At 50.5% G+C, this 18,336-nt stretch overlaps 1 protein-coding gene across 1 annotated transcript in view; it reads left to right on the plus strand.

The window, feature by feature from the left end:
* The window catches only part of PLXDC1 (plexin domain containing 1), a 67,247-nt gene extending 50,215 nt beyond the window's left edge, over positions 1-17,032 (plus strand). Inside the window, exons 11-15 of the mRNA XM_010843132.1 lie at positions 2,238-2,298; positions 3,630-3,765; positions 11,429-11,464; positions 14,243-14,403; positions 15,727-17,032. Of these exons, the coding sequence (XP_010841434.1) occupies positions 2,238-2,298; positions 3,630-3,765; positions 11,429-11,464; positions 14,243-14,403; positions 15,727-15,846 (514 nt within the window). The 3' untranslated portion in view covers positions 15,847-17,032. The remainder of the gene's footprint in view (positions 1-2,237; positions 2,299-3,629; positions 3,766-11,428; positions 11,465-14,242; positions 14,404-15,726) is intronic.
* The last annotated feature ends 1,304 nt before the right edge of the window (positions 17,033-18,336 follow it).

Below are 18,336 nucleotides of genomic sequence, written 5' to 3' on the forward strand. Positions count from 1 at the left end.
CTTATTCACTCTCTTGCGCCCTCAGTTTATTTTCCCTATAAAATGGGCAGGGGTTATGTGATTCAGGGAGATGTGGGTGAGGAACATGCCTGTTATTTTAACTCCTCAAATACAAAACAGAATTTTTGCAAAGTGTTCAGAGTCCTTCACATGAAATGCACAGAGCCTCAGAGAGAGTACCTGGGGGAGGCCCGAGATTGCATCTTCCTGGCACGGAGACTTGCGGTGTGATCCATCTTGTGCACTTTCAAATGTGAGAGCCCCGTGTGAGTGTGAGGCAATAATCCAGATGACCTCAGATGAGCCCTGGAATGCTGCGGCTGGCTGCCACCATGTGACTCAGCATCATCCAACAACAGCTGAGCCATGAGGACTGCAAAATGGGTCAGATGAAAGCAAAACCCTAGCTTGCTACACCCGCACTTAATGCATATGCCCATGCCCAGAAAACCATGACAATTTACTGAGAGTTGGTCGGGGTGGGGGGGCAGGGCCTTGGCTGTAGACATTATCTTTGCTGGATTATGTTAAGTAGAGGACAGAAAAGCTCCATCAGGGATCCTGTCCCCAGATGTACGTGGGCCCAGGCTCACCCAAGCCAGGCCCATTCCTTCTTGACGGATCTCTGGAGCCTCAGCTGAGAGCTGACTCCAGATTTCTAAAAAGCCAGAGATGAGGGCTGCTGCAGGGCAGTTGGCTACCGTGGTCTCTCCCACCAACTGCTGCTTGAAACCACCTCACGGTTCTTGGCTCCGCCTCCGCCTGTTTTGCCCTCTGCAGCCTTGCAGAGCCTCCCTTCCCTGCACGGGGGCCGGATCTGACTCAGATGATTTCACTTATCATGCAGGTATTTTCCTTTCACCCCACATTGTCCCCTAATGGCCCACCTTGGAGTCTACGGGTGACCCTGACTCCAGGATTTGGCTCAGAAAATGAGGGTCGTAACCCTTGCCTTACAGTGTCATCGCAAAGGTCCTCTGAGATAGCGCAAGGGCAGCACGTGACTGGGGTAACACCTGGCGTTCAGGAGACGCTCAAACAATGGCCATTTCTCTTGCCTTTCTCCTTTGCGTCTGGGTTGGTTGGCCCCAGGCTTGGAATGGGGTGCTTTTGGACCTATATCCAAGGCTTAGTCCTTGAAAGAACCAGTTAGTTTGGCCTAAAGGAAACTTGAGTTCCCAGCCCTCAGCGATGCCCCTAGTCTTCCACGCCTCGAAGGAGGGGGCATGGAGCACCTGAGAGAGGGGACCGTGGACGGCTCCGCTCGGTGTCCCTGCTACAGGAGGAGCAGCTCAGAGGCGTCTTTGGAAGGAAGGACTGGCAGAGCCTGGAAGCCTCGGCCTCGCCAGGTCTTGGACAGATGGGCAGGCGGTTGCTGGTGCAGAGTTCACCAGCCTCACATCCTTTCTCAGTACTGGTGGCTGGTGATATTGGCTTCCCATCCAGAGGTCCCTGCACTTGAGTAGGACTTGGTGGATTCTCCTGGCACCAAAAAGTGAAGAACGGAACTTTGAGCATGACGCCGTGGAGAATATTCTCTGGTTCATCCTCGTACCCCACCCCTTCCCTAGGGAAGCACTTGATGTCTTCCAGCCCAGCTGAGCTGTGCAGTGTCCTCTCAGGGGACCCTGGTCAGCCAAGATCTCATCTCTCCCAGTTTCTGGCAGGACCTCACTTCTGCCCTTCAGTGACCACATGGTGGGTGTTGGCCAGATTGGCTGATGTCCATCCTTGGCCTCGCCCCTCCTTGCCAAATTTAGGCTCCTCCACAAAGAAGGGGGATTCAGCGAATGAGCAAGACTTTCCCCAGATGAGAACACGTGTGTGAACTCCCTGGTTTCTCCGCCCAGTTTCTGGGCTGCCCGGAGTTGCAGGGTGGGGCTTAAGGTCATTAGAGGTCATGCAGTCTGTCAGCTCCATAAATACAGAGACACATACAGACATACAGACACACACACACACACACATGCATCTGGGTGGGTGTGGCCTTGGTCCTGGGGAGCTGGGTCAGGAGAAGGGTGGGGATGCCACAAATAGCTTCCCCTCCTTTGGGGGAAGGAGTAGAGGGGGCAGGAGGGGCTTGATCACAGCCACCTGGTGCCGAGGCACCTGCTCAGTGGTCTTGGGGAGGTTCGCCTCCTCCTTGCTCCCCTTGGAGAGCTATTACTGCATAGGGGTAGGGGAGGGCTTCTCTGTCAATCCCATCACACCTCCAGCCTCTTGATTTCCCCCTGCAGATGTTCCAGTGGCTTTGACCGCTATCGCCAGGAGTGGCTGGCCTACGGCTGTGCCCAGGAGGTGAGAGCCTGAAGTGAGCCGGGTGGGGGAAGGGCAGGGCTGCAGGTTTGCCCCTTGCCTGGTTTCTCTTCTCTTGGTGACATTCTCCCCTTCACCTGGGGCTTGCCTCCCTGTCTGCTCTGCGCCAGTGAGACCATTGTTGGAGGTTTTTGAGGGCTCAGTGGGTCCTTGGGATAAGCACTTCTCCTGGTGACTTGGCCCAGAGCGGCAGTTCTCCAGGGGCTCTCTTGGTCCTTGCAGAGGGTATATTGGGTGTGGCCTTGGCCACGCTGGAATCTTCTAGGAGGCTGTGTGCCTGGTAACATTCAAGAAACGACTGCCCCGGCTCAAACCTTCAGGCATTTAAGGAAGGCAGTCATTCTGGGAGCGAAGTGGGTTGTACCTGGCACCTCCCATTTAGAATCCCATAAAAAGGTTCAACCCCTGGGTCAGGAAGATCTCCTGGAGGAGGACATGGCAACCCACTCCCGTATTCTTGCTTGGAGAATCCCATGGACAGAGGAGCCTGGCGGGCTACAGTCCATAGGGTCTCAGAGTTGGACACGGCTGAAGTGTCTTAGCACGCATGCACAAGCACAGGTTCCTTCTCACTTGGAATTTTCCAGAATGCTCAACATTTTGGATGGGTAATGTCCTATTCTCACACCTTTTACTGACACAGAGAGACCCATTCATGTATGCATCCCTTCCCCTCCCTTCCTCTCACTTTCCCTTCTTGCAGGGCAGGCACATGGCATGTGCCCAGCACTTGCTCTGATTTAATCCTATCATGGTCCCAGGAGCTACGGACCAGTGTCCCCACCGATCAGAGAAGGAAACTGAGGCTCAGAGAGGTTCAGTGACTTGGCTTGCCGCTCACAGCTAGTGAAATGGTGAAGGTGCTGGGCCCAGCATTTAAATGTGAACCCCCAGAATTACTGCTATGCTCTCACTACCATCTGTTTTATCAGTGAGGCTGGGTGAGCTGTTTCTAGTCTTCAGAAAAACACCCCCCAAACCCCTTGTCCATCCAGCAGCCTGTTTCTGACATTGGCTGTTGGTGAATGCACTCATTCGCTTTATTTATTTAAGATTGGCATCTCAGCTCCTTCAAGAAGGATTCGAAGTGGCTGACAGGTAAATTGCCCTGTAAGATAAGACACTTTCATGATAAAGTAGAAAGCTTAAATGCATTCAGAGCCCAGCTTTGGTTAGATTACCATGCTTGGACCACTCACTGGCATCTTAAATCTTCTGGCCGCTGAGGGATGAAGGCACCCCCAGGGTCCTCCTGCGTGCGACGTAGCTGCTGCAAGGCCTCTGTGCATCGCAACCCCGGGTCTGTCTTGCAGGCAGAAGGCAGAACGTGTGAGGACTTCCAGGACGAGGACTCCTACTCGTCCTCCCCCGACAGCTCCTTCAGCCCCTTTGACAGAGACTTCACCACCACCTCCTCCTCCCTCTTCGTTGACAGCCTAACCACGGAAGGTAAGGGTGGGGAGGAGCCATGGCCCTGGAGCATCACTGCCCCTGATGGGGATTATCTCAGGGAACAGGGTTGTTGCATCCTATCACATCTGAGGCTCCCAGAGCAGAGGTCACTTGCTAGTGAGATACAGAGCTAGGTTTAGGACGAGTGGACTCCACACCCACGTCAGAGTTGTGGAACAGAATTCACTGTGGCAATGGGAAAAATTACTGTCCCAGCACAATGCCAATTAGTTTACATAATAACTTGATTCATCTTAATAGCAATTCTCAGAGAACCTGTGAGATCTTGGCATCCCGATAGCAGGTATGAACTCAGTCCCACACACTCAGATGTCAGAGAAAGATTGCATAATTTTTCTGTGACTTCCCTTCTGGTTCCCACCCCTCATTGGGCTGGTGTGGTGGGAAGTTCCACCCTCGCCGTGCTGGGGCTTGACTTTCCACTCCTGTGATGTCCAGCGGGCAGAGGGTAGTGCAGGACAGCTCTGACCATCTGGGGTTGTTGCTGAACTGCTTCTTCAGGCCTGGCTGTCCCTGGGGCCTTCTCTGCCATCCCCATGTTACTGGTGGAATGGTGATTCCTGGGTTCTTGTCCTCACAAGGGAAAGAAATCGATCTAGAGACATAGAACAGTTTTAAGCAGCAGGAGTTTTAATAAGCAAAGCAAAATGTACACTCATGAGAAGGGAGGAGAGCGGACTGGGAGCCAGAAGCAGCCCCACAGTGAAGGTAGAGTTGGGTTGTTCAGAGCGATGGAAAGTCCCTCCCTGTCCTGCATCACTGGATTGATGCATTGATTGATAGCTTTAGATAACGTAACTTTCCTCCTGTGTGCAGCCATTTACCCATAAGCACCTAAGTGGAAACGGATTGGGGGGGTGGTGGGAAGGGAATGGCAATACTAATTTATTATAAATACTGCATAATGAACCCCAGGCTATTCTGAGTCACCTCTTAGGTCTTGTTGCACCTACACCAACCAGTACTGGGGGTTTGGAAAGCCCCGCTGGGTTTTTGTTATCTGGCTTGGTCCTGATATGGCTGGGAATTTTGCAGTCCTTAACTCATCTCACACGCTAGTAAAGTAATGCTCAAAATTCTCCAAGCCAGGCTTCAGCAATCCGTGAACTTCCCGATGTTCAAGCTGGTTTTAGAAAAGGCAGAGGAACCAGAGATCAAATTGCCAATATCCGCTGGATCATGGAAAAAGCAAGAGTTCCAGAAAAACATCTATTTCTGCTTTATTGACTATGCCAAAGCCTTTGACTGTGTGGATCACAATAAGCTGTGCAAAATTCTGAAAGAGATGGGAATACTAGACCACCTGATTTGCCTCTTGAGAAATTTGTGTGCAGGTCAGGAAGCAACAGTTAGAACTGGACATGGAACAACAGACTGGTTCCAAATAGGAAAAGGAGTACGTCAAGGCTGTATATTGTCACCCTGTTTATTTAACTTATATGCAGAGTACATCATGAGAAACACTGGACTGGAAGAAACACAAGCTGGAATCAAGATTGCCGGGAGAAATATCAATAACCTCAGATATGCGGATGACACCACCCTTATGGCAGAAAGTGAAGAGGAACTCAAAAGCCTCTTGATGAAAGTGAAAGTGGAGAGTGAAAAAGTTGGCTTAAAGCTCAACATTCAGAAAACGAAGATCATGGCATTCGGTCCCATCACTTCATGGGAAATAGATCGGGAAACAGTGGAAACAGTGTCAGACTGTATTTTTCTGGGCTCCAAAATCACTGCAGATGGTGACTGCAGCCATGAAATTAAAAGACGCTTACTCCTTGGAAGGAAAGTTACGACCAACCTAGATAGCATATTGAAAAGCGGAGACATTACTTTCCAACAAAGGTTCATCTAGTCAAGGCTATGGTTTTTCCTGTGGTCATGAAGGCTGAGCACTGAAGAACTGATGCTTTTGAACTGTGATGTTGGAGAAGACTCTTGAGAGTCCCTTGGACTGCAAGGAGATCCAACCAGTCCATTCTGAAGGAGATAAGCCCTGGGATTTCTTTGGAAGGAATGATGCTAAAGCTGAAACTCCAGTACTTTGGCCACCTCATGCGAAGAGTTGATTCATTGGAAAAGACTGATGCTGGGAGGGATTGGGGGCAGGAGGAGAAGGGGATGACAGAGGATGAGATGGCTGGATGGCATCACTGACTCGATGGACGTGAGTCTGAGTGAACTCCAGGAGTTGGTGATGAACAGGGAGGCCTGGCATGCTGCGATTCATGGAGTTGCAAAGAGTCGGACACGACTGAGCGACTGATCTGATCTGATCTGAACCGAACCACAAAAAGGGAGCTCTCGGGGCATGTTCTCGTCACCAGGGTCCAGGTCAGGCAGGGAAAGGTGACCCCATCCAGGATGGGGTGGGACCTGCTCATGTCTGACTTGCTATCTACCAGTCTTCAGTTCCAAGGTCAAGTTGCTTCCATTTCTTCGAGGCCAGTTCTCGGAATTGTGGCAGTTATGTCATGGCTACAGTCTGGTCCTCATGCAGTTAACTTCTTCCACCTGGTGGAGGTTTGGGTGTCCAAAGGTCCTTGACTGTGTCTAATGACTGTATTATCATTTAGTCTTGTTTTCCTATGTTTCTGTGTTTTCTCACGTCTCTGACTAAACTTATTCTTTGGTTAAAGTTTTTCCACATAGAAAGGTAGGCTGAGGACATGGAGGGCAAGGCCCACAGGATCCTGCTCTGTTTCACCCAGGCCTAGGGTTTTATCGAAGCTGCCGGAGGTCCATCCACCCTGTGGGGAAGACCAGGCAGGGTCCCTGGATTCTTTGGCTATCTCTGAGAAATTCCTTCCTCATCCTTTTTTGATACATGGCATCTAGATTTTAAGCCCTTGCCCTAAGTCTAAGACTGAAAGATGTATGGGGTCTTCCTACCTCCCCTGAGCCCAATTACCTGTTTGAAAGGAGCAAATGGAAAGGAGAAAAAAGTTGGTATTTTTAAACATTATTCATCCACAATCCCATTTTATAGACAAGGAAATGGGCTCATGAGGGGCAAAGTAGGTTGCTCAGCAGTGGAATATTCTTTCTGCGGTCTCCCCCTGCCTTTGAAATGCAGCCTAGAGAACCAGAAAGCAGAAACCCATGGATCTGGCCGGAGAGAAGCAAACAGTTGATAGAGCAAACATCTAAGGGGACTGACCATGAGCCAGGTAGGGTGCTGACATTGTGTACCCATTAACACTCAATCCTCCTAATTATCCTGAACTTTGATGCTCTTTGATCCCCAGTTTACAGAGGAGACACTATGGCTAAGAGAGGTTGATGGGCTTACCCAAAATCACACAGCCAGGAAAATGTGGTATCGGGTCTCATCTGGTTCCCAAAGCAGCAATCTGGCTCGTTCAACCCCACTGCCTTTCTCATGCTGAAAGGAATAGAGAAGGGTCTTCATGGGTTCCGTGGGTGGGAGAATAGTGAAGGGTGAACAGTGAAGCAGGAGACTGAATAGATTACATGAAAAAGCAGCAAGAGGAGACCTTGCCCTCGGGAATTATAGTGGAGTTCAGGGGTGACCTTCCAGTCAGAGGAAACTCCACTTAAGAGAGCCCCCTGGCCAGTCATCCTTGAGTTAACCCTATGTGCTACTGGGGGCTCAGTCTGAGCCCAGAGCTGGGTTGGGGTCTGCAGACACTAGGTGAGAACCCAGCCTTTCCCTCAGGGGCTTATGTCTGGGTGAGCCATGGGGCCTGAGGCCAGAGGGGTGGCTGCCGTGGGCATGGAGAGAGCCCAGGGTCTGGCATCTGGGGGTTGGGTTCAAGCCCTGACTTGGAATTATTCTCCTTTAGTCCCAGACTATGGCCATGAAGGGCTGTCCCTATACAATGTGTCCCGGCGATCAGTTTTATCACCTGTGTGTCTCCTGTCAGCCCAGGAATGTGTCCCTCCTGTTTGCTATGTAATCCACATGGGAAACATTAATTACAGTAAGGACAATTATGGCTTTATGGCCTTCCAGTCCTGGAGGAGGTGGCAAAGATTAGCAAGTTGCCTTTATAAGAAAAAAATGTGACAAGGACTTGTCCCCACAACAAGCTCTCAAGGTGTCTGGAGGGACAGGTTTGGGTCAATCCCTGCCTGTGTTATTACAGCCTACACAGGGAGATGACATCCTGGGGGCAGAGGCTAGCTCAGGGTCCAGGAAGATGCTGTGAATGAAGGGGATACAGCACTTCAGCCAGGGGGACCCACCTGGTCAGGGCAGGGGTGGAGAGCAGAGAAGTTAGTGGGAATGGCTGCTGAAGGGTCGTGGACCCCTTCTCTCCCCAGCCAGCCAGAAAAGCAGAAAGGGCCAGGGAAGCAGGAAGTGTGGGAGCTGGATTTTAAGTTACTTACTTGCTAAATGCCGCCCACTTAAATGAACCAGAATGAACTCAGAGTGGTAAGCAGCTGCCACTAAATCTATGTATTTTATCGTAAGGATAGACAGGCACTGACCCGGAGTATCTGTGCAGTCTAAGGACTCATCTGATGAGCAGCTGAACAGAACATGTTGGTAGCAGCAAGAAGTGACTGCTAACCACAGGAAATGACCACTCATTCAGTAGACATCACAAATATTTCTTCACTCTGTGGGTTTTCATGGGCCTGGACCACAATCCATTAATTAGGGAACCAGTTTGCATTCAATGGACCCCTAGCAAGGCAGCGTCTGGGAACCAGCCCTCAGTGAGGGGAAGAAAAGCTGCTGTGGGCACAGCGTGGTCACCTTTAGTCGTCTTGTGGGAGGGACTGGCTGCAGGTGTCTATTTGTCTATCAAGACTACATGTGGCTTGGGCTACAGTGTATTTCCAATGGTCTAGATTCAAAACAAGTTGATTCAAAAAATCAAGTTAATTTGCTCAATCATGTTTAGGATTACTTTGGTCAATTTCGGGTAATCCATCATTTTTAACTTGTAGTTAAAAAACAGATTCAGAGGCATATATAAATACCTTGTGTATTGCAATTCCTGAAGAAAACGTATCTTTCTGTTATAAGTCAACAATTCTCTGTTTTGTTTTACTTTGAATTTTTAGGGGTTTCTGTAATTTTGTTCATTTATTTTTGACCATGCTGGGCCTTCGTTGCTGTGCAGGCTTTTCTTTGGTTGCAGCTTCTCGTTGTGATGGCTTCTCTTGTTGCAGAGCCCTGACTCCAGGAGGTGGGCTTCGTTAAGTTGCAGCACATGGGCTTAGTAGTTGTGGCTCCTGGGCTCTGGAGTGAAGGCTCATTAGTTGTGGTTCACAGGCTTAGTTGCTCCACAGCCAGGGGGATCTTCCCAGACCATAGATCAAACCCATGTCTGCTGCATTATCAGGCAGATTCTTTACTTTCTGAATTTAACTCACCTGATGCGAACAGTCAACTCATTGGAAAAGGCCCTGATGCTGGGAAAGATTGAAGGCAAAAGGAGAAGAGAGCAGCAGACGATGAAATTAGCATCACTAAATAGCCTCACTGATTCAATGGACTTGAACTTGGGCAACCTCCAGGAGATAGTGAGGGACAGGGAGGCCTGACGTGCTGCGGTCCATGGGGTCGCAAAGAGTCGGACACGACTTAGCGACTGAACAACGATGACGATACATGATAAACAGTTAAATGATTCCCAAGTCAAATCTACAAAAGCAACTATATCCAAAGAAGCTTAGTTTCTTGTTTTCTTCCTCCATTCTATTCCCCATTTTCCCTGTGAAAATGAAGTGAAAGTGTTAGTTGCTTAGTCGTGTCCAACTCTTTGTGACCCCATAAGCTGTAGCCTGCCAGGCTCGTCTGTCCATGGGATTTCCCAGGCAAGAATACTGGAGGAAAGAGGAGTGAGTTGCCATTCCCTTTTCCAGGGGATCTTCCCAACCCAGGGATCGAACCAGGGTCTCCTTTGCAGGCAGATTCTTTACCATCTGAGCCACCAGGGAAGCCCCTTTCCGCTATGGGGTACTATTTTTAAACTGTCTTATGGTTTGTTCTTCCACTATCTAGTGTGATTTTTTGATATTTGAAGATTTATTGGACATGTATAGCAGAACAGGGTATTATATTCAGGTACTGGGAGCGTGAAACGGTTGGTTGCTGAGAGGCTCATAGTCTATGGAAACCAGGGGACCCAAGATGCTCCAGAAACAGATCAAATGCCGTGGGACACAGGGGAGGACATACCCATCTGTCCTCTGGGAAGTGACAGGGCTGGGACCAGGACTAGGCTAAGGTAAGTGACACACTCAGTGCAGATATAAAAGTTAAGGAGGCATACACACACACACACACACACACACACAAAAGCAATAATTAAGAGAAATAATCTTTTCATGCAATATTTGCAAAAATCAAAAGTGATGCCAAGAACTCCATGGTGAACAAAATATCAAAAAATTTTTAAAAAGACAGAATCAGACCCTGTTTCACATGTGTCACCCTAGCCTCAGCCCTGCAAGAGGCATTTCAGGAGTGGGACTTTTGAAAGAGGAGTGGTGAAGGGGAGGAAGGGCACGTCCTGTAGGAGGAACAGAATATGCAGCGATTCAGAGATCTGAGAAGACCCCGAGGTCTGGAGAGTCTTGCGTAGCTTGTTACACCCACTGTAACAAGTGCTATTGAGTTGACCCAAGTGACAGGAGAAGAGAAGACTGGGACAAACTGCCAAGGGTCTTGAACATCTGTAATCAAAGGGGAGTCGGTGGAAGCTCCCCTTTGAATGAAGAGGATGGTGGAGGGGGAGAAAGGACGCAGAGCAGGTTGCAGGTCCTACATTGTGGAAGGTTCCATTCATTTAATGTTTGATGCTTGAAGCAGTGATCTCTAGTTATCTAGAATATTCTCCTGATGTGGAATTTTTGCTGTCCTTTCTCCACAGGAATCTGTGGGGAAGAACCACAGGAAGGGTCAACTATTGGGACTTATTTAGGAGGCTTCAGGGTACACTCCTTGAGGTGTAGAGGGAGTCTGTTGGCCTGGAAATCTGTCTCGCGCATTGTACCCCGGGGGTCTTCAAGCAGATTTGATCTCGTGACTCACACACACCCCACCTCAAATCCTTCCTCCCTTTCCTGCTGCCCCCTAGGATACTGTGAAAGGCCCCGAATTTGGCTTTTCAGGCCGCTGTCCACCCCCCCCCCCAGCCTCACCCACTCTCATCACCCCCTACTCACAGCCTGTCTGCCCTCCAGCTGCACTGAACTGCTTTTTATGTCTCTACTGGCCAAGTTCTTGCTGACTCCAGCCTTTGCCACACCGCCTATATGGGACTCTATCTCAGCCCCGTATCTTATCCTGCTTCTTGACTGCCTTTGTGTGGACAGTTTTCATTGTCCCTCCATTCCCACCCCCACCCCACCGCATGACTCCCTGAGGGCAGAGATCACATCTATCCACAGTACTTACTCCTGGACTCAACTCCCAGCAATCACTCAATAAGTATTTGTTGAACGAATGAACACTGGGAAAAGTTGGCTTGTCTGTGGCCTTTGACCTTTAGACTGCTATGTGACTTTGAGCAAGTCACCTCCCCTCTCTCGGCTTCAGTTTCCTAGCCTTCAGAATGAAGGGCTGAACTGAACCTCCCTAAAGTCTCATCCAATCCTAACGGGACAAAGGCCATTGTGATTGTGCTAACCTTGCACCTTCTCTCCTTTCCATTTGAAGATGACACCAAGGTGAATCCCTACGCAGGAGGAGATGGTGAGTACAGAGACACCTGCCCCTCTTCATCACACCGCTGCCTCTTGGACTCACCCCCCAGAGGGTGCAGCCTTCACCTGGCCTCTTTGCTTTTACTCCCTGAGTTGGGGAGGGGGAAACAGCAGCAGCCTGGGCTTCTCCAACCTCCTGCTCGGTGGGAAGGTGCGGGACGTGGGCGGGAGCTTCTGGGCACACACTCCCGAGGCTGAAAAAGCAAATCTACATCTAGACATTTCTCATCTCGGGTGGGAACCTCCTGCAGTTCTTCTGACCATGGTGCTCTTGAGTATTCACTGCCCTGACAGGAGTGAGAGGCAGAGGAGAGGATGAGCTAGGGCAGGCATGGCCGTGGACCTGTGGCCTGGCCTCTGTCCCCAAGGGGCCTCCCAACCAGTGATGGGTGGAGAGTAGATTCTCTCGTTAAAGTTGTTGCAGGAAGGGGGACCCCTTCCAGGGCCCAGGAGTGAGCTCTTGTCTAACACTCTGAAATGAATTGTTCGTGGAGATACACGGGCTGACAAAGCAAGAGATTTTACTGGGAAGGGGAGCCCGGGTGAAAAGCAGCAGGGTAAGGGAACTCAGGAGGACTACTCTGCCCTGTGCTTTGCAGTCTCTGGTTTTATGGCAATGGTGTTAGTTTCTGGGTTGTCTCTGGCCAGTCATTCTGCCTCAGGGTCCTTCCTGGTGTAATGTGCATCAGCCAAGATGGATTCCAGCCAGGATTCTGGGAGGTTGGTAGGGTGCATGAACTGGAGTCTCCTCTCTCCTTTTGACTTTTCCCGAATTCTTCCGATTGGTGGTAGCTTGTTAGTTCCGCGTTCCTTGCCGGAACCTCCAGTTTAAGATAACTCAGCCACGTGGGCACTATGGGGTCTGGCCAGGGCAGGCGGCTTTGATCAGTGTTTGCCCTAATAAAGTTGCCTTTAATTCCCAACATGGGTTGGCAGAGAGGACACAAAACTTGTCCACCACAATTTTACACCGCTTAAGAAGGTAGGGTCCCTGATCCCAGGACTGCCTGGGGGGATAATCTCCTCTCTTGTGATGTGGGGGCGCGGGCGGCCATCTCCCCTGACCTTTGCCCAGAGCCAGCTTAAGCCCTTGCTGCAACTACCACAAAGAGGAGATGGAAGAGTCTTCCAGCTCCAGGGGCTGGGAGACTGTTAACCTGGCTCCAGCAGGAGAGGAGGGACTGTTAGACAGCTAGATGGTTTCTCCCACCAGAGGTGGAGCCATTGCTCCTCTGTGGGCACCAGGTGTGAGTGTGCATCTGTGTCCATTGGGCTGAGGGGAGGCAGGGGCCTCTGAGCCACGTTATTCCACATCGTGTGCTCATCAGCCCAAGCCCTGCCCTCAGATCATCAGGGTCACTGAAGGCTGCGGGCTGATGGCCAGGTCAGGAGAGGCCAGCTCGGGGTGTGTCCTCTCCACTCCTCCAGTTCTTGGCAGATACCCTGGCAGTGCCCCAGTGTAGTTTCTCTCCTAAGCTTTTTTCTCTTGCAGAGAAAAGGGGATGGGGAACACAATGACTTTGGATGTATGCAACATTTTATTAAAAATCCCCACCCTTTGTTGATTCCCATCACACCCACCAGCGAAGTAAAACAGACTTCAATATTTCTGTTGCTCGCATGCTGCTCCATCTTCTCTATGTCATTAGCCCCACATCCTTTTAGGATAAGGAGAAGCAGCAAAAAGCCACCACAGGTAATATTAGCGAACTAGGCTTCTTAGCATCACCGACTCGATGAACGTGAGTTTGAGCAAGCTCCAGGAGTTGGTGATAGACATCCTGGTGTGCTGTAGTCCATAGGGTCGCAAAGAGTCAGACATGACTGAGCGAATGAACTGAATTGAACTGAGGCTTCTTAGTGACTGGCACTGACTGTGTCCTTGGACGAATCCCTTTACCCTTCTGTATTTCCATTCCTTCAGCTGTACGAGAAAGGGTTGGGCTGGATGTGCTTCCAGCTCCATAGTCTATGGAAAATACTCAGCCTTCTCCTTGGGCTGTATTTCAAATGCTTGCAATGTTCTCAGAGAGTGTTTGCTGGCTTATTAGCCCTTAGAGGACCTAGTTCATTTCTTTTATTGAGTTCCTCTGATGGGTCTGCCATTTTTCTAAGAGTTGAGGACACTGAGGTGAATAAGACACTGTCTCTGCCCTCCAGGAGGTCACAGTCTGGTAGTGGACAGTGACAGGTAAAAATGTGGTCATTTGGCTCTCGTAATAGCTACACTTATTGAAGTTGTCCCAGAGACTGACTGTGCTCCTCAGCAGTTAACATGAATTATTTCATTTTAATCCTCACTGTAATCCTATTGGGTAGTTATCATTATTATCCTGTTCTACAGAAATGATGACCGAGACACACAGAAGTTAAATAAGATGCCCAAGATTACACAGCTAGTAAGTAGCAGAGTCTGTATTTGAAACCAGACAGCCAGACTCCAGACCCCACAACCAGCAGATCTCTCAACCATCACATGCCCTTTGTGAACTCCTTAAAAGGACCTATATGGGATGGGTATTAGAGAGAGCTTTTATGATCCCTAGGAGACATGTGGGCAACTTTTACGTGATTTTGGAAAACTGCCTGAAGTGTGCTAAGAACAAAGTTAATGTCACGCTCATTATAGTTCCACCCGACCCACCCCTTCGTGTATTTGATGAGTAGATCTGAAGGTTCTGTTGGCCTTCATCTCTGGGCTTTTGTCAGAACCCGGGACTCCACGGCCCCCCTTCCTCAATCCCCTGACCTAATGGTCTCTTCGCAGGCCTTCAGAACAACCTGGCCCCCAAGACGACGGGGTCCCCCGTGCACCTGGGCACCATCGTGGGCATTGTGCTGGCCGTCCTCCTCGTGGCTTCCATTATCCTGGCTGGGATCTACATCAACGGCCACCCCACCTCCAGCGCTGCCCTCTTCTTCATCGAGGTCTGTGCGGGGTGGGGCGCCCCCTCTGCCATCCCCATCTGCGTCAGCATTCCCCAGCCATTCAGTCCCTATCTCTCCTCATTTCATCCCTCACCCACCTCACACCAGGCTCCTGTGCCCACTTGAGGGGCTTCATCGATTCCATCCGGGCATACCTCCCACTAGCAGGCGCTCTCTGAGTCCCTAACCCCCAGGGCTTGCCCCTCAGGACTCCTCTGGCCTGCTTGTCCTATCGCATGGCCTCTGCTTTGGCTCCACCATTTGTGGAATCAGAACAGTGACCATCCCCAGAGGAAGGAGAGAAAACCACAGATGCCTCACATGCCCTTGAGTGGTTATGTGACCATCTCCAGTGATTTATGGTTTCTCACACCCAAATTCCAAGGCCTGGGGATTAGCCAAAGCCATAATGAAACTGAGGTCTTTGCCTCTTGGCCTGCTGTGTGCGTTTTTGATTAGATTTGACAGGCCACAGTAATCATAAGAGTCGCTCTGTCTGGGAGCTTTCATTGAGGATGCTGCAGTTTTGAACATCTCAGAATTCAGAAGAGCCAGCCTGACGTGCAGCATGGGAAGTAAGGCCTGGGCTCCTTCACTGTGAGCCGCAGAGCTCAGGAGCCCCTGCCCACCCCCAACCCGTGGTGACTGACCAGCTCTCTGAATCCCCCAGCAGGGTGGCCTCTAGGTCCACAACCCTCCACGTGGGTCACACGCCCCTTGACCTCATCACCCAGAGGCCTGGGTGGTTCCCTCCCCTCTGGTTCAATGCCACCTGTTTCTTATGAATTCTAACCAGTCATTGGTAGGTTAATACTAAGACCTGCCAAGGCTAAGACCTACCTGGTTTCACCCAGGGAACCTGCAGATCCCCAGCCACAGGGATGCAAACAGGAAGGCCTGAGACCTGGGAATCTGCATTTTCTTCAGCTCCCCACCTCTGATGCAGGACCTGTCCTGTCTAGAGGGTTATCTTGGCATTTCCAGAACCTCCCAGATCATTCCATCTCTTACCCATTTCCTCACTTTCTGAAGTCTTAGGGCTCCACTCCGTGTATTGCTGAGTTTTTCACCTTGTGTCGTGCAGTCCACATGGCAAAGCATCAGATAACCTCCTTCCCAACTCCTGGGGCTCCCAGCGGGTTTCCCAATGCGCCGAGGATCACAGCCGGGAGCCTTCTACACTTCACCTGGCTCACACACAGTAGTCCCCAAGAGCCCTTGAAAAGTGCTCAGAGCTGTCCCCCTGGGTGAAGGGGAGAGGGTGGGGAGGGTCCCCAGTGGGTGGGATCGCCCCCCACTCACTCTGCGTCTGTGCCCCTGCAGCGGAGACCTCACCACTGGCCGGCCATGAAGTTCCGCAACCACCCCAGCCACTCCACCTACACAGAGGTTGAGCCCTCAGGGCATGAGAAGGAGGGCTTCGTGGAGGCGGAGCAGTGCTGAGAGCGCCAGGTCTCCCTTGGAAGACCCGGGGACCTCAAAACACACGAGTCAAAGCAAAGCAGAGAAATGACTTTTCTTGGCCTCCTCTGAACACACCCTGGCTGGGAAAATGAGCCGGTGGTCTGCGATGCCAGCACTACAGTTTGGCCATCACACCCCAGATATTGAAGCAGGGGCAGAAAAGCCACAATTACCAGTAGCAATCACCAGTGCCAGAGGTCTCCCCTTCTGAGTCTCTCAGTGGTCTACTCTGGAGCTGCCTCCGAGGTCCCTTCCCACCTGGAGACGGACAGATGCCCTGCTCCCATCACCTAATGCCCCTGTGTACGACAAAGAGAACCAAGCTCTTGATTGTGGCCGCCACATTCCAGGGTCCATAGACTCAAGAGCGGGTCCTCATGGCTATGGATTCAGCGTATTTTGCCCCAGCTTCTGTGGTCTAGAAGTCTGGAGAAGGAGTTCTCACCATCTGTTACACACAGGTACGCCTGCTCCCAGCGCTTTCGGCAAGACGCTGATTGGCATGCTGGCATCCGAAGCAAGCCAAAGGAGAGGAGAGAGAACTTGTGGGCAGATTGCATTTTTAGGCTTCACTCCCCCAACTTGCCCTATCTGCTGAGAATCAGTTAGTTTCTACCTTGAACATGTGTGTGGTCCATGTCACGGGCTTTATCCAACAGCAGCCCAGCCCACCAGGTGAGCCGTGCTGTGCGCGGCCACATCTACCAAGTGGGCTCTTCATTCCAGTGGCACGGTTGGGTGTCCATTGTCTTCACTGGCCTGGTCTTCCGTCAGTGCCAGTCAGTACCTCCAAAGGCAGGGCCTGCCTGATCAATACTTTGCCTCCTCTGAGCTGGAATTGTATAGCCATTAAAGAGAAATAAGGTGGGGAGAAGCTTCTTGAAACATACCCAACAGGGAACTTCAGTTGGATTCTGTTGAAAAGCCAAACCTCTAGAACAATTGGGACAGAGGAAGCTGATGCGGGAAGGAAGGACTTTATATCTGCCAGAAATTCTTGGGGCAGAGAGTTTAGACTCCCAAACCCAATCTGGTTTTGAGTTCTGTCCCAGAGATGAGTTGGTGTTGCTTCTGAAGAGCATTTCAAATGAAAACCTATAGTTCACCCTCATTCAAAGTAAAAAGAAAATATATATCAGCAGCAAATAAACAGTAAATCACAGTCTCCACTGTCCTTTGTTGTTGTTTAATCACTAAGCTGTGTCAGACTGTGTGTGACCCCATGGACTGTAGCCCACCAGGCTCCTGGGTCCATGGAATTTCCCAGGCAAGAATACTAGAGTGGGTTGCCATTTCCTTCTCCAGGGGATCTTCCCAACCCAGGGAGCAAACTCATGTGTCCTGCATTGGGAGGCAGATTCTTTACCGCTGAGCCACCTGGGAAGCCCTCCACCATCCTCAGTCATGTCCGTTTATGCATATCACCAGCATGCTGCCAAAGAAAGAAGCTTATGTACAAAGCCTCCTGAAGGGGGGGTTAGGGAGTCTGCAAATAACCAGGCACATACCAACACTGGACTGATGGTCTTGCAGATGCTCCATGGTTTATCCTTGGTGAGTATGCTAATAACCATTGGAGTGGGAAACGTGCTGAACCTCTGCTTTCCATAGGTATCCTTCATAAGCCAGGCAAGGAAGAGCTATGATTTTGAGAAATTGTATCCAAATTTGAGAAAGTAAAAAGATAATGCAACAAAGAGGAAAGAGTTCTTTTTAAGCTTCTGAAGGTATGAAACAGAGCCCTCCTAATGAGAGAATCACAGCCAGACACTGAAATACTCAGGGATCCCAGCACTGCTGGCTGGCAGGAGGGTGATTTTTGCCCTTGGCTGACCAGCAGAGAATCTGTGACCTTTGTGTGTCTAAAACAGCCAGTGAGGGAGTTCCAGCTGTGATAAGATGCAGCGCACAGCATCACAGGTCCCACTCCCAAACTCCAGCACGCTTCTTCCTAACGGGGGCTCTTCCGATCATGCTGATTCCTGAAGGGAAAGAAGACTGAGGATGAAAAAATGGGCAGTGATGTGCTGAGGCCTCTACTAGAAACACTGCAGGTGGAGACAGAAAGCACGAGACACCTCGGGCCAGTCAGAGCAAGCCTCGCTGGCCCCCGGGATGACGGTGGTGAAGGCAGTGGAGCTGTTTGTCAGCAGGTAGCCTGGTTTGTTAACAGCAAAAAAGAACTAAAGACGTGTCATTCAGAGAGGTCCCTGGCCATTCAGAGCGCCTCAAGTCAAAACAAAGCGCTCCCAAGAAACAGCCAGCAGCTCACAGAATTAATGCTGGTTCTCACCTGTCCTTAGGCTCTCTCACGAGATCAAGCATCTCTCAGACCCGAGAGTTTAACTCCAAGGTTTAGAGGGGGTTCACTGGGTAGCTGCAGAGTGAATGACCAGAAAGAGACATAGCAGTTTCATGGTCAACCAGCAAAGGAGTACTTTTGCACACCATCAACCACAGATAGCTTGC

Source organism: Bison bison, unplaced genomic scaffold, assembly GCF_000754665.1.
Source record: "Bison bison bison isolate TAMUID 2011002044 unplaced genomic scaffold, Bison_UMD1.0 scf7180017864180, whole genome shotgun sequence".
NCBI lineage: Eukaryota > Metazoa > Chordata > Mammalia > Artiodactyla > Bovidae > Bison > Bison bison.